We start from the raw sequence: 16,584 nt of genomic DNA on the forward strand, positions 1-16,584 counted from the left end.
ATGCATCGGGAACAGCGCCACTTTCCTTGGAGGCTTCCTCAGTGCCCAGAAAGTAGCTACTGGTTTTGGTAGCTTTTTTCTTCCTACCTCTTTTCCACTATCCATGTTGTAATGGCAACAGTATTGTGTGGAACAGGGGGTCCCCAACACGATGCCCGTGGGCACCACGGCACTCACTGACACCTTTCCTAGTGCCCACCAAGTGTTTCTGGAAAATGGGCCTCCAAGACGAAAAAGTGGTTCTGACAGACCATTGGAAATTTGATTTGACTGTACAGATTTTTAAAAACGTTGGTTTGGCTGCAGCTGCCACCACAGCTCAACGGTCTTCACTGTGTGACCGAAGGTAAGCTGAGGTAGCCACTGGGGTGGCTGACTCCGCCTCCATTTAAGTGGCTGCGCCCACCGCGCTGCGTCGGAATGCCAAAGGTGCCAAAAAGGTTGGGGACCCCGGGTGCAAAACTATCAAGAACGATAAAAGCTAAACACCTTCTCGAGTGCATAGTTTGCTATAGCATATAGAATGAAGCAGCCCCGTGGCACGGAGTGGTAAAGCTGCAGTACTGCAGTCCGAACTCTCTGCTCACGACCTGAGTTCGATCCCGTAGGAGAGAGAGGCCTGATATCATAAATCAGGTTTGCTTTCCAAGTCACCCGGAAGGTATACTGAGCGAGTCAAAGGTTCCAGCCATTCAGGCAGTGAAAATAAACAAGAGAGAAATAAACAAGAGTAAATAAACTAATTAAGGAAGAAGCCGCCTGAAGCACAAGAGAGCCGACAAGAACCTCTGGCCTCTCATCATCCATTATCCATAACTAGTGAATCACGCTTTAATATAAAGTAAATTATTCTCTTTCTTCTCATTGTTTCTTATGAATTGAGTTCTGACTCACGAAAGCTCACACTGGGATAAATGTTGTTTTTGCTTTAGTACAATCCAGGGGTGGCCAACGGTAGCTCTCCAGATGTTTTTTGCCTACAACTCCCATCAGCCCCAGCCAGCATGGCCAATGGCTGGGGCTGATGGGTGTTGTAGGCAAAAAAAAACATCTGGAGAGCTACTGTTGGCCACCCCTGTGAATAGACTAACACGGCTACCCCTCTGAAATCATCCAGTGATCATTGAGATTTGACCATGCTGCCCTTTCAAGTCTTCCATCCTATGTCTTATTAGACATATTCAGCTAGGAACAGAGCCTGCCGTATCCCCCAAAATTCCAGATAGCCACATTACCTTCTGACACTGTTTGACATAAGCCTGTGGAAGAGGCTGCTGTTATGCATTTGGTTGCTGAATCCATTGCTGAGCCCAAGCCCGGCCCTCTGTCCATTGGACCATCTGGGGGCTGGGTCATATGCTTACAGGAAGCCCTTGGAATGAGTCAGTGTCTATAGCAGGGGTGGCCAAACTTGCTTAACATAAGAGTCTCATAGGAGGGATGGTGGCTCAGTGGTAGAGCATCTGTTTGGGAAGCAGAAGGTTCCAGGTTCAACCCCTGGCATCTCCAAAAAAGGGTCCAGGCAAAGAGGTGTGAAAAACCTCAGCTTGAGACCCTGGAGAGCTGCTGCCAGTCTGAGAAGACAATACTGACTTTGATGGACCAAAGGTCTGATTCAGTATAAGGCAGCTTCATATGTTCACATCAGAATAAATGTCGGATGTCGGAGAGCCGCAAGATATGAATGTCAGATGTTTGAGAGCTGTGAGACAAGGGAGGAAGGCAAATAGATGGGGGTGGGAGGAGGGAGAGAGAGGTGGGAAGAAAGCAACTTTAACTCTAAATGCATTCTCCAAGGTGCCAGCTGGCTTGGTTGGAGAACTGATTTAAAGAGACAAATGCCGTCTCCAAGGTAGCCAATAGGGCGGTGGGGGCTTCAAGAGCCACACAATATGTGTGAAAGAGAAGAAGATTTTGGATTTATATCCCGCCCTATACTCTGAATCTCAGAGTCTCAGAGCGGTCATAATTTCCTCTACCTTCCCCCCCACAACAAACACCCTGTGAGGTAGGTGGGGCTGAGAGTGCTTTTACAGCAGCTGCCCTCTCAAGGACAGCTTCTATGAAAGCTCTGGCTGACCCAAGACCATCTCAGCAGGTGCAAGTGGAGGGGTGGGGAATCAAACCCGGTTCTCCCAGATAAGAGTCCGCGCACTTATCCACTACACCAAACTGGCTCTCGCATGTTGCTCCCGAGCAGCAGTTTGGCCACCCCTGGTCTATAGCAAGAAGTTGTTTACAGCTGTGTCAGTCGAAAAGTAAAAGCTAAAAGCCAAGAACACAATCCATGTAACACCTTTTATCAGGACTGACCGGTGACATGTAACAGGGTGCGAGCTTTCAAGTTCCCAAGAGCTCTTCTTCCGGCTGGAGGTTACAAAAAAAATACTGCCTGTAGCAAGTCAGACACCTCAATACTCAGCAGCCGGGGGAATCTACTGTACCGGTACAGAAGAGGCCAGGAGTTCCTGTATGCCCCTTCAACTATTTCTCCAACCCTTCTCCTCCTCTTCTAGCACTTGTAAGAGAGCCCTAAAGAGCCAGTGTAGGGTTTCTTACATGTGGAAGAAGAGAGAGGCAGTTTTAAATGCTCTAGTGTCGGGTTTCTGAACTGATGATGGACACACAGGAAGGTTGATTTATGGTTGCATTTCAGCCTTCCTGCGCTTCAAAGGCATGTGTAAACGCGGGGCTTTTTTGAACAGGAACGCACAGGAACGCAGTTCCAGCTGGCTTGGTGTCAGGAGGTGTGGCCTAATATGCAAATGAGTTCTTGCTAGGGTTGCCAAGTCCAATTTAAGGAATATCTGAGGACTTTGGGGGTGGAGCCAGGAGACTTTGGGGGTGGAGCCAAGAGCAAGGCTGTGACAAGCATCATTGAACTCCAAGGGAGTTCTGGCCATCACATTTAAAGGGACGGCACACCTTTTCAATGCCTTCCTTCCATAGGAAATAATGAAGAATAGAGGCACCTTTTGGGGCTCATAGAATTGGACCCCCTGGTCCAATCTTTTTGAAACTTGGGGGGTACTTTGGGGAGAGGCACTAGATGCTATACTGAAGATTTGGTGCCTCTACCTCAAAAAACAGCCCCCCCAGAGCCCCAGATACCCGCGGATCAATTCTCCATGATTTTCTATGGGAATAAATCTCCATAGGGAATAACAGAGTTTCCAGCAGACATTTCCCTCCCCTCCCCCCACTTTCTGACGTCCCTGAAGTGGGGGGAGAGCCTCCAAACCGGGGGATCCCCTGCCCCCACCTGGGGATTGGCAACCCTAGTTCTTGCTGGGCCTTTTTCTACTAAAAAAGCCCTGTGTGAAACAGTGGTGATGTCAGGGGGTGTGGCCTAATATGCAAATGAGCTCCTGCTGGGCCTTTTCTACCAAAAAACTGAATCTCAATCGATTCTAGGATTGCAATCCCTGTGGAGCAGAGAAGCAAGGCGAAAAGACAGGCTAGAAAATAGAGTCGCCAACAGGCCCGGAGGGGGAAAAAACCCTGTCCTTTAAAATAGTCTTGATGATAATGTGATATTATTTACCTCCATCTTTCCGTACGTTAAGCCTCTGTGAAAAGGACATAACATTTTTCTCCAGGCCTGCTGGCAACTAATTTGAAAGCTGGAGAATGAGGATGAGTTTAGAAATCTCAAACAGTCCCCTTTAATCCCCTCCCCCCTGTAGCTTGGCTGGCTGTCTCTGCTAAGAGCCTGGGAGAAAAGGTCTACCCCCCCCCCCCCGGGCCTGGAACAAGAGATTGGGGCCATCTCTGTTTCCCTCGAGTGGTGCACTTTCCCAGGGTGGAACAGGAGAAAAAGAAAGACCAGCCACTTTGTGGGAAGCCCCTTCCCTTCTTGCTTGTCTTTGAGGACAGGAAGCACCAAATCGCAAGTTCTTCCATGCAGGTGGGGTTTATTTAGGGTTGCCAACCTCCAGGTGGGGCCTAGATTTCTCCCAGAATTACAACTGATTTCCAAACTATAGAGATGTTTGGGATAAATGAGAGGCCTCGCATCACATCCCTGCTGAGGTCCCTCCCCTCCCCAAACCCCACCCTCCCGAGACTCCAGCATCCTAAATCCCCAGAAGTTTCCCAAGCTTGAGCCCCACCCCACCCCCAGTTTTATTCCCTTGGAGTCCTTTGCCAGATGTCAGGGTGACAGGGTTGCCAATTCAAGAAATATCTGGGGATTTGGGGGATGGAGCCAGGAGACTTTGGAGGTGGAGCCAGGAGGTGTTGGGGGTGGAGCCAGGAGCAAGGTTGTGACAAGCATAATTGAACTCCAAAGGGAGTTCTGGCCATCGCATTTAAAGGGACCACACACCTTTTAAAGGCCTTCTCTCCATTGGAAATAATGAAGGATAGGGGCTCATAGGATTGGAGGGTAATTTGAGGAGAGGCACTGGATGCTATACTGAAAATCTGGTGCCTCTACCTCAAAAAACAGCCCCTCCAGAGTCCCAGATACCAGCTGAACAATTCTCCATTATACTCTGGGAATCGGTTTGTATGTGGAATAATGGTGTGCCCAGCAGACATTCCCCTCCCTGCCACACACACATTTTCTGATGACCCTGAAGCAGGGGGAGGGCCTCCAAACCAGGGGATCCCCTGCCCCAACCTGGGGATTGGCAACCCTACAGGATTACTTGGTCAGGCTGGTTCCAAGTTTCAGCAGACCCTGGGCAGGAAGTGCCTGGGAGCCCCCTCCCCTCTTCTGCTAGACCTTGCGGCCCCCAACTTATACCCACCTGCCCACCTTCCTTGGTTCTCTTTCCCCACTGCCCAGCCGCCTGTCCTGCCCCTGTTCACATGCTCCTTCCCCAGTTCTCCCAGTGTGCACCCTTCCCTGAATGGGGGGCAGCAGCCCTCCAGAAGAGCCGAGCCTCAGCAACTGCTCCACCACAGCATATATTGATGCCAGCCTTGGACTTGGCTACTGAACACCCTCCACATGGATGGGACACAGGGTTGCCAGGTCCCTCTGCCGCTGGTACCATAGAGTCTTACTGTGCATCCTAGAGTGTCCCCGGCGCAATGACATCGCTTCCGGGTGATGTCATCATGCAGGGCACGTCGCACGACAATGGGACTCTTTGGGGGCGGGGATCTCCCCTGGCAGCCTGCTCTGTGCCAACGGGTTGGGTCCCCCCAAACCAGGGGATCCTTTGCCCCTGGTGGGAGCTTGGGAGCCCTAGTGGGAGAAGGAGAAGGGGAAGAGTCTGTAGCAGGCTGGCAAGAAGGAGGTGTGAGTAGCTCCAAGGCAGGCAACTTTGGAAGGTGGAGGAGTAGGGTTGCCAATCCCCAGGTGGGGGCAGGGGATCCCCCGGTTTGGAGGCCCTCCCCACGCTTCAGGGTCATCAGAAAGCGGGGGGGGGGGGATGTCTGCTGGAAACTCTGTTATTCCCTATGGAGATTTATTCCCATAGAAAATCATGGAGAATTGATCCGCAGGTATCTGGGGCTCTGGGGGGGGCTGTTTTTTGGGCTAGAGGCACCAAATTTTCAGTATAGCATCTAGTGCCTCTCCCCAAAATACCCCCCAAGTTTCAAAAAGATTGGACCAGGGGGTCCAATTCTATGAGGCCCAAAAGAAGGTGCCCCTATCCTTCATTATTTCCTATGGAAGGAAGGCATTGAAAAGGTGTGCCGTCCCTTTAAATGTGAGGGCCAGAACTCCCTTTGGAGTTCAATTATGCTTGTCACAGCCTTGATCTTGGCTCCACCCCTAATGTGTCCTGGCTCCACCCCCACAGTCCCCAGATATTTCTTGAATTGGACTTGGCAACTCTATGGAGGAGCTCCCCATAGAGCTCCTTACCTCCCTGAACGTGCTCCTCCTTAGCTACCCCACTCAGCCCCTCGGGTGTTTCCCAAGGCAGAGTCCAAGCCAAACGGCCACGAAATGGTTCCCTGTTGTAGCAAAGCAGGAGCCAGCCAGTGGCTCACGTTCAGGCTTGAGTTGCCTTGCCTTGCCGCAGCAGCAGCGCTGGGTGTGGGAGAGGATTAGCAGGCTGAGGGCTCCCTGCCTGCCAAGGGAGGGGTGAAGGAGCTCCTGGCATCTTCTCAGAACAGGCAGAAGAGCAGCATGTTGCCCCCTGGCGGGGAAATGGCAGGGCGGGGGGGGGGGGGCTGGGAGGAGGAGGGGGCTGGGGGCTGAGAGAGTCTCCACATTCTGCTTGAACTTCCACAGCCTCCCCTGGATCTGCAGCACTCAGCACAGCTTGCACACACACACACACACACACACAAGCTTATGTTAATTAAACTCCCCACAAGTGGCATCCCTGGGCGGAGATATAATTAGCCCCATTTTCAAGAAGCTGAAGCTGAGCATCAGAGGAATGTTGTGACTCAGTCTGGTTCAGGAGGCAGGGATGGATCGCCTGAGCCCGGATACCCACGCTCAACCGGTTGGGCGATGCAAAACAGCGCTCTGTGCCTCTTCTGTACGGAGAGCTTATACCCCGGGAATGCACCTTTCGGCTAAGATCATGGAACCTGAATAAAGTGTCTACAAATTGCTTCGAAAAAGCAACAACACCTTCCCACCCACCCCCATCCACACATTTAGCCTGTTGGGAAACTTTTTTCTCTAAATTAGGAGATTAAAGTGGAGTCAATGAGGGTTGCCAACCTCCAGGTAGGGCCTGGAGGTTCCTCTAGGATTACAGTTAATTTCCAGACTATTTATAGCTACTTTAAGGAGTAGAATCTATGGGATTATACCCTTCTGAGGCCACTCCCTGTCCTTCCCCAGGCTATTCCCCCAACCCAAAATCGGCAGCCCAAGAGTCCAGTTGTAGAGGGCTTAGGGTTGCCAAGTCCAATTTAAGAAATATCTGGGGACTTTGGGGGTGGAGCCAGGAGACTTTGGGGGTGGAGCCAGGAGACATTAGGGGTGGAGCTAAGATCAAGGCTGTGACAAGCATAGTTGAACTCCAAAGAGAATTCTGGCCATCACATTTAAAGGGACGGCACACCTTTTCAATGCCTTCCTTCCATAGGAAATAATGAAGGATAGCGGCACCTTCTTTTGGGGCTCATAGAATTGGACCCCCTGGTCCAATCATTTTGAAACTTGGGGGATATTTTGGGGAGAGGCACTAGATGCTGTACTGAAAATGTGGTGCCTCTACCTCAAAAAACAGCTCCCCCGGAGCCCCAGATACCCGGGGATCAATTCTCCATGATTTTCTATGGGAATAAATCTCCATAGGGAATAACAGAGTTCCCAGCAGACATTCCCCTCCCCTCCCCCCGCTTTCTGACGACCCTGAAGCGGGGGGAGGGCCTCCAAACCGGGGGATCCCCTGCCCCCACCTGGGGGTTGGCAACCCTAAGAGGGCTTCCCTTAATGAGTTTTGAGCAGAGACCTCATGAATAGTACTGGTGTAGCCCAGTCTTTTTGCCTGCCTGTAACCCATCCTGATTAAAATGTGGGATTCGCTTCCAGGGGGGTGGCCACAGGAATAAACAGTTTTCCAAGGGGATTAGATAGATTTGTGGAGAGGTGGCTGAGAGGACCCTCCACATTCAGAGGCACTCAGTCTCTTCCCAGAGCCAGGAGGCAGCCCAGCGAAAGGCCTCGGCCTCTATGCCCTGCTGTTGGCCCTCCAGAGGAACTACGAGAGACCAGAGGCTGGACTAGGTGGACCACTGGTCTGATCCAGCAGGCCTCCTCTTGTGTTCTGTGCTCTCCTAACCTTTCCCAATACCCGTTCCTTCTGCAGCCTACGAACCCCGCTCGAGGGTGGGTCGTGTTTCCCTTCGGAGCAAACCCCTGGTGGATCTACTTGGTCTCCTCGGTGCCTGCCATTCTGGTCATCATCCTCATCTTCATGGACCAGCAGATCACAGCCGTCATCCTCAACCGCAAAGAATATAAGCTGCAGGTCAGTCTCAGGGCTGGGCGCTCGAGGTCGCAGGGGCTTCCCTCGCAGCGGCTGTCCCAGAAACAGCAATTTGGGGAGGAAGGAAATAATCAGGATGCTCAAGCATCTGCTGTGTCCAAGGCCTGTCCACATGCACCATCGGCTGCAGGTTATATCATCCAAAAGTGGGGGGGAATAGATGTACCGATGCGGATTTCTCCAGTAGGACAAATAGCAGGTCTCCGGAGCCATTTCAGGAAAATGGTGTGGAGTAGGCTTGCCAAGTCCCCCATGGCCTCTGGCCGCAATGTTGTCATCATGCCGGTGACATTGTGCACCGGCCGCTCTAGGCGTTTCCTGGAGACCTCTGTTTTCCCAGACGCTCTAGCAGTTTGGGAGGGAAAACTCTATGGTACCTATTGTACCATAGAGTTTTCCCTCCCAAATTGCTAGAGCGTCTGGGGAAACCATAAAGCTTTCCCAGAAATGCTTAGTGTGGCTGGCGCGCGACATCGCCGGTGCGATTGAGTCACTTGCGGGTGACCTCATCGCGCCGGCAACGTTGGGGGAGGTTCCCCCCCAACGGCCCGATGTGGGCCAACGGGTTTGGAACCTCCTGCGGGTTGAGAACCCCCGCCTAGGGGCTTGGCAGCTCTAGTGTGGAGAGAAGCCTTATACCCCCTTCCTCATACTAGGTATTCTTAACCCCAATCTGACCCCTGCATGCCTAGGATTTAAGTTCACCATGGGGAACTCAGTGGGCACATCTGATCCAGAATCCTTGTGGCAGATCCGGGGAGCACATGAGGACAATGCAACATGTAAGGCCCTGCATATTCGACGTCTGCGCAGTGTTCTTTCCCCAGTTTTCAGTACTGAATGCCACCGCGAGGCTGCAGCTCCACACTTCCTTTGCCAGAGTGAACCTCTGTGCTCACAGGAACTGGTTCCTCTGGTTGGCTTGTCTGATTGGGAGTGCCTGCCGCTTCTCTGCTGCGTGGCCTCTCACCCTTCGCAGAGCACACTTAGCTGAGCCACCTGTTGTTAATGCTGTTGTGCCGCAGACTCCTGACCTAGCAGAAGCATCAGGGGGCACTTCTAGAATCTGCAGATCTCAATCTGACTGGCAACTGGGCCAGCTCCTGCACTGAACACCGCTAGGCCAAAAGGTAGAGGTGCCAGCCTCCAGGAAGGACCTGGAGATCCCCTGGAATTACAGCTCATCTCCAGAATACAGAGATCACTTCCCCTGGGGAAAATGAATGCTTTGGAAGGTGGACTCTATGGCATTGTGCCCCACTGAGGTCCTCCCCAGGCTTCACCCCCAAATCTCCAGGAGTTTCCCATCCTGCAACTGGCAAGCCTACCCCCCCAACCCCCCCCACTGGAGGCCAAGGAGGACCTGGTAACTCTACTAAAAGGACTACGACAAGGGCAGAACAGCCATCATGCCCATTGGGACTTTTTCCAATGGCCCGACAGCTTCCCCCCTTCTGGGCTGAACCATCTAGGTTGAACCAGTGACAGAAGGTTGCCCCAATCCTATGGTGGGAGGGAGGCTGTTTGGTGTAGTGGTTAAAAGTGCAGACTCTAATCTGGGAGAACTGAGTTTGATGCCCCACTCCTGCACATGCAGCTGCTGGTGTGGCCTTGAGTCAGTCACAAGTTCCTTCAGAGCTGTTCTCGAAAGAGCTCTCTCAGCCCCATCCTCCCCATCCGACCTTGGAAGGATGGAAGGCTGAGTCAACCTCGAGCCGGCTACCTAAATCCAGCTTCCGCCAGAATCAAACTCAGGTCGTGAGCAGAGAGTTCAGACTGCAGTACTGCAGCTTTACCACTCTGCGCCACGGGGCTGCTAGGCAATGGCAAGTCACACCTTAAAAAGTCTGCTGTGAAAACGTCATGATGCAAAGAAACGACTGGTGCTTGCACAGGGGCAGTGTTCCCTCTAAGTTGAGTTAGTGTGAGCTAGCTCACAGATTTTTAGCCTGCAGCTCACACACTTTTGTCTTAGCTCAGGAAGGATGACCCCAGAGCACAGTAATCTATGCAGCAGCTCACAACTTTAATGCCACTAGCTCACAAAGTAGAATTTTTGCTCACAAGACTCTTCAGCTTAGAGGGAACATTGCACAGAGGCTACCTTTACTTTTAATTTTAAGGGTTTCTCAGCTCAGTCACACAGGTTTCTGGTTGACCTTGGGCCAGTTGCTTTCTCAGCCCAAGCTCCCTCACAGGGTTCTTGCTGTGCTGAACCGCTTTGTAGGACTAGGGATGCCAGCCCCAACAGCAACCACTGGTGGCCACCCCTCTCCCTCCCCCCTGCAAGGTTTAAAGCGCCCTCCAGCTGATTGGTGGGAGCATGTGGCCCGCCAATCAGCTGGAGGGGCCTTTACATCTTTCAGCAGGGGAGGGAGAAGAGCAGCCACTGGCCACACGCCTGAACGCCAAGTGGCAAATTTGCCACTTGCAGTTAAGGTACGCCACCCCTGCTTCTTGCACAAAGTGTTTAAAGCAGGGGTGTCAAACTCATTTGTAACGAGGGCCGGATCTGACACAAATGGGACTTTGTGGGGCCGGGCCACGAGTGTCATAAAACATAATGCTAGGTAGTGGAGATATAAACTTTAGACAAACACAATTAATGATACTATTTTTTGAACTTAAAATACAAACATGCTTAAAACTTCCAATAGTTTAAGTTGGAAAGGTGAGGGAATACTGGAATTTGGCAATGCAATTTTTAAAATAAAACAATAAGGAAAAGCACAAGGCTCTGACTCTGTGGAAACAATGCAATGGCATTGTAAGCGTCTCCCACCAGTCTACTCAGATTGGCAATGGCTTTCCATTATAATATCCCCCTTTGGCTGTGGGTTCCCACATTAGAATACTCACAACATTAGCTTCATTCAGCAGAGATAAACTGGCTGAAAGCATCAACCCTTTTTTTTCAAGGACACAACTCCAGGAAGCATGAGTTTCAGCTGGCTATAGAAACTCTGAAAATGTAACCATCTTCATTCCATTTGAAACCTTTGCAAAGCACAGACAAAGCTGCAAGGAAATGCAGAATGGATCTGTTTTCCTTGCAGCAGGCAGCAAAGACAGGCAGGAAGAGCCCGGGAACTGAGGCTCAGCCTGGAAACTTCAAAGGGTGAAATTGAAAGAGACTCAGTCTCAGAACTTCAAAGAGCCTGGGAACTGTAAGAGGCTCAGCCTGGGAGCTTCAAAGGATAAGAACAGGAGGGGAAGGAGAGGGGAGAAAAGAGCCCTGCGGGCCTGATCAGAGTCCTGGGCAGGATGATTCTGGTGCATGGGATAGATGACATCCCTGGTTTAATGGCTTCTTCTTTACATGATTTCCTTCCTAGGAACTGAAAGACCCCTCCTTCTGCCAGAGGAAGTGTTCCCCTCCTGGGACTCATGAACCCTCCTCCCTGTTGAGTTAGGTTGCTCCATAATTCATATAGCAATGACCTTGGGTAGCGTCAGGTAACATTGTTTGTTCAAATAAGGGAGCATTCAAAAATGCCAAACCCCTTGTAGTCTGCAGTGAGCAAGGCCTAAACCACGTGACAGTCCATAGTCCAGCATGAGGCTTTTGCTACCTCATTCTGCTGACTCTGTGTCTTCTAAGGCCTTTGAGCTCCTGTGTTACTGGCGTTAGGCCTCATTCAGTGTGTGCAGCCAATCAAGAATACATCTAGGGAACAATGCAGAGGAGATGCCACTCTCCTTGAAGAAGTCATTCAACCAGCTCTGGATGGGTTGCAGCTAGCAACCAACAGGAAGCTTGTGGAGGGGAAATGCAAATAGCTATAGATGTCTCTTCTGGCACAAACCTAAAGGTGGATATACATCGGGCTGCCAGGTCCGATTGTCCTGTTGGTGGGGGTTGGGAGGGAACCGTCCTGGAGTGTAGAGAGTGGAGCGATGTTGTGGCGTGCGGTGTGGTTGGTGTGATGACATCACATGGAAGTGACATCATCATGCTGGGGATGTTGTATGTTGATGCCTCTAGCATTTTGGGCAAAACTCTGTGGTAACCATAGAGTTTATTTATTATTTATTTATTTTAGTAGATTTATATCTCGCCCTTTCCCATGACGGGCTCAGGGCGGATTACAAACACAATGAAATGGTTAAAAACCCAACAATCAAACAAGCCTATCAATATAAAAGCGATGTGTGATGTCCCTGCCATGATGACATCACTTCTATGTGACATCGTCATGCCAACCATGTTGACATGTGGTGGGCCCCTTCGGGGGTGGGCCTTCCCCTGCTGGCCGCATGGCCAGCAGTGGATTGGAGCTCCGAAAACCAAGGAATCCTCTGGCCAGACGGGGGGATCTGGCAACCCTATCATCACATTGGGGTAATGCTTTAAAAACTAGAGTTTCAGTGGACTCCTAGACTAGAGCTTTGGCCTGACACTGTGATATAACTTCTGGGTTCATGCTAGGGTTGCCAAGTCCGATTCAAGAAATATCTGGGGACTTTGGGGGTGGAGCCAGGAGCAAAGGTGTGGCAAGCACAATTGAACTCTGAAGGGAGTTCTGGCCATCACATTTAAAGGGACTATGCTCGTGCTCCTTTTAAATACCTCCTGTCCATTTGAAATAATGAAGGACGGGGCACCTTCTTTGGGAGCTCATAGAATTCGACCCCGTGGTTCAATCTTTTTGAAACTTGGGAGATATTCTGACGAGAGTCCCCAGATGCTATGTTGAAAATTTGGTGCCTCTGCCTCAAAGAACAGCCCCCATAGAGCTCCAGATACCCCTCAATTAATTCTTCATTATTCCCTATGGGAATTTGTCTTCATAGAAAATAATGGAGTGCCCAGCAGACATTTCCTGCCCCCCCCCTCTTTCTGATGACCCTGAAGCAGGGGGAGGACTTCCAAACCAGGGGGTCCCCTGCCCCCACCTGGGGGTTGGCAGCCCTAGTTCATGCTGGAAGTGATGTTACACTGTTAGAGGGAAGGTAATTTTCTTCTGCTGCCTATTGAGCAGCTGTGGGGGTCAGGGCAAAGGATGCCTTAGAGCTAGCTGAAAGCATGAAGTTTGGTTTGATTAGACCCCAGTGTTATTGGAGAGGCAAGTGCCTGCAGGTGCTATGAATGGGGTTTCTCCCCCTACCCCAGCCTGAAAGCATTTAGTCCCCATTTGGAAGGTGAGGATCTGACCATGCAGATCCTTGCTATGCTAATTCAAGGTGCAAGTATTGGAATATGTGGAATAGGACTGCCCTGGAAAATGCCTCAGAAACTGCAATTGGTTCAGAACACACAGCCCGCACATTATCAGGCTAGCCAGAGGGAACCTATCACTCCCTTTAGAAATCTCAATGAGCCCCGTGGCGCAGAGTGTTAAAACTGTAGTACTGTAGTCCTAAGCTCTGCTCACGACCTGAGTTCGATCCCCAGTGAAAGCTGGGTTTTCTGGTAGCCGGCTCCAAGTTGACTCAGCCTTGCATCCTTCCGAGGTAAAATGAGTCCCCAGCTTGCTGGGGGGAAAGTGTAGATGACTGGGGAAGGCAATGGCAAACCACCCCGTAAAAAGTCTGCCGTGAAAATTGTGAAAGCAACGCCACCCCAGAGTCGGAAACGACTGGCGCTTACACAGGGGACCTTTCCTTTCCTTTCCTTAGAAATCTCATTGTTGGTAATCAGTTATTTTCTGAGGTCCCATTCAAGGGATGATGCATACCTTTAAAGGCCATGTGCCTCTAGGGTTGCCAGCCTCCAGGTGGCACCTGGAGACCTCCCGTTATTACAATTGGTCTTCTGACCACCAAGGTCAGTTCCCCTGGAGAAAATGGCTGCTTTGGAGGGGGGGACTCTATGGTATTGTATCCTGTTGAGGTCCTTCCCCTCCTCAAAGGCCACCCTCCCCAGGCTCCACCCCCAAAATCTCTAGGTATTTTCCAGCCCAGAGCTGAAAATCCTACCTCCTTCTGGGAGGACCTTGCAGAGGCTTTGCGTCTGATGCCCCTTGTAAGGGGTGCGGGAGTGAAACTTCCAAGTGGACTGTGGGCGGGACCACCCGTGGCAGTGTTGGCATTGTAAGGACTGATGTGCCTGCTGTGTGTTTTTGGGGCAGCGGTCTGGGAAATGGATGTTTTAACTGGCAGATTTTACATTTTAGTTGTTTATGATTATGAATTCTGTATCTATTTTCAATCATTTGTTATCCAAGCTGAGTTACAGTTGTCTGGCAGAAAGGTATTTCAACTGAATAAGCGAAATAAATGCTGGAGGATTTTAGCTTTGATTTGAATACATTTGTGAATTTTTCAGATAATCTGATGACTTTATGGGATTTGGCAGGGCAACACACAGTACCTATCGAGGCCTTTTTTTACTGAGTTTTAGGCCAATCATACCCTTGATTCATCCTTGACCTTTGCTCTGACAATCTGTTGCCAAGATGGCCCACAGTAACTGGCCCAACATAGAGTTGCCAACTCTACCTTGGGAAATTTCTGGAGATTGGAGGCAGTGCCTGGGGATGATGGAGGCTGCAGAGAGGAGGGAACTGAGTGGGAATGTGATGCCCTAGAAGCCACCCTCCAAAGCAGCTGTTTTCTCCAGAAGAACTGATCTCTATCATCTGGAGAAAACTCCAGGACTCACCTGGAGTTTGGCAACCCTAGTCCAACATTTAAAAAAAAAAAACATTGGCTCTGATTCCCCAGCTTTTGTTTTTGTGTGGTTGCTGGAGATGTGCCCCGTAGCGCAGAGTAGTAAAGCTGCAGTACTGCAGTCGGAGCCCTCTGCTCATGACCTGAGTTCAATCCCAGCGGAAGCTGGTTCAGGTAGCCGGCTTCAGGTTGACTCAGCCTTCCATCCTTCCGAGGTCAGTAAAATGAGTACCCAGCTTGCTGGGGGGAAAGTGTAGACGACTGGGGAAGGCAATGGCAAACCACCCCGTAAAAAGTCTGCCATGAAAACATTGTGAAAGCAGCATCCCACCCCCACCCCCCCCCCGAGTCGAAAACTACTGGAGCTTGCAAAGGGGACTACCTTTACCTTTTTTTTCTTATTGAACTCCAGTCATCCAGGTCAGTTCTTCTGGGGCATTTCCTTCCTTATTGTGCCTCCTCATGAGGTCAGGTGTCCAGAAACTCCAGGGCAGGGAAAGAAAAAGGCCTTCAGAAGGAAGTGAAATGGTAGAGCCAGTTTGATGTAGTGGTTAAGTGTGCAGACTCTTATCTGGGAGAACCGGGTTTGATTCCCCACTCCTCCACTTGCAGCTGCTGGAATGTCCTTGGGTCAGCCATAGCTCTGGCAGAGGTTGTCCTTGAAAGGGCAGCTGCTGTGAGAGCCCTCTCAGCCCCACCCACCTCACAGGGTGTCTGTTGTGGGGGGAGAAGATATAGAAGATTGTGAGCCGCTCTGAGTCTCTGATTCAGAGAGAAGGGCGGGGTATAAATCTGCAATTCTTCTTCTTCTAGATGGAATGAATGTACTTTGGATTGTTTTCTTCTCTCACGTCAGAAGGAACATTCAGTCAATACTTACAAGCAGAATGATATTGAAATGGGAGGGGGAGGAGGATTGGCTCATAACTATGTGTCTGACGCAAGGAATCCAGGCAATGTACTGCTTATGCAGTGGTCACGTCACCCAGCATAATGGCCTCACACCTCTGGGCATTGCTGAAAGATTTAATTGGGAATCCGGCTACTTCTACATTATGAGAGTTTATAAGACAACAAAGAGACACAAAGAAAGCCTAATGAGAAACCGATCTGCGGAATCTATGGGGTGTTTTCATTACTATACGGAGGAGTGTGCTTTGGTCAGACCCAAGAGACCTGCCATTTTTTTTTCCATGGGGTTGGGGGGATGTGTTCTGTGTCAAGAAGCAAGAGAAACACCACCAAATTCTGATCAGAGGGGCTTTTAAAAGGAATGGAGAGGTGGGTGGCCAGAGGAAATCTCAGGTAATCTCAATGCACCCTCTAGCATCCTTACAGAAGATGTGCATACCAAAGTCTACATTTTTGTAGTTGTGCAGTCCTGAAGGTGTATAAGATGCACATGGAATCCTGATGATTTTATTGCCAACTGTTGAACATATGAACATATGAAGCTGCCTTCTACTGAATCAGACCTTTGGTCCATCAAAGTCAGTATTGTCTTCTCAGACTGGCAGCCGCTCTCCAGGGTCTCAAGCTGAGGTTTTTCACACCTATTTGCCTGGACCCTTTTTTGGAGATGCCGGGGATTGAACCTGGGACCTTCTGCTTCCCAAGCAGATGCTCTACCACTGAGCCACCGTCCCTCCCCGTTCTCCATGTTGTTTTCCTGATTTTCTGCAGGTCTGATTTAGAATGATCTGGGGGAGGGAGTTTTTTTTTTTTTTAATAGCAGGAACGCACAGGAACACAGTTCCAGCTGGCTTGGCATCAGGGGGTGTGGCCTAATATGCAAATGAGTTCCTGCTGGGCTTTTCTGCAAAAAAAGCCAGTGCAGACTTTCCAAGGCTCCTTTCCCCGGCGGTGGGGGAATTTGGGAGGTGTTCCGGGGGTGGGCAGACATCACGCATTATGCTCTGGGTTTGGGGCAAAACTCTATGGGTTGTTGCCTCAAAAACCATAGAGTTTGGCCAAAAACTAGAGTGTTGCCACACGATGTCCCTGGTGCAATGACATCACCCAGAAGTGATGTCATCCCATTGGGGATGCTGTACAG

At 50.5% G+C, this 16,584-nt stretch overlaps 1 protein-coding gene across 1 annotated transcript in view; it reads left to right on the forward strand.

Moving 5' to 3' along the window:
* Nucleotides 1-16,584, forward strand: part of SLC4A9 (solute carrier family 4 member 9) — a 70,930-nt gene that overhangs the window by 40,499 nt on the left and 13,847 nt on the right. Inside the window, exon 15 of the mRNA XM_060253790.1 lies at nucleotides 7,737-7,898. Coding sequence (XP_060109773.1) covers nucleotides 7,737-7,898 — 162 coding nt within the window. The remainder of the gene's footprint in view (nucleotides 1-7,736; nucleotides 7,899-16,584) is intronic.

The sequence above is a fragment of the Heteronotia binoei genome, chromosome 14 (genome assembly GCF_032191835.1).
Source record: "Heteronotia binoei isolate CCM8104 ecotype False Entrance Well chromosome 14, APGP_CSIRO_Hbin_v1, whole genome shotgun sequence".
Taxonomy (NCBI): Eukaryota; Metazoa; Chordata; class Lepidosauria; order Squamata; family Gekkonidae; genus Heteronotia; species Heteronotia binoei.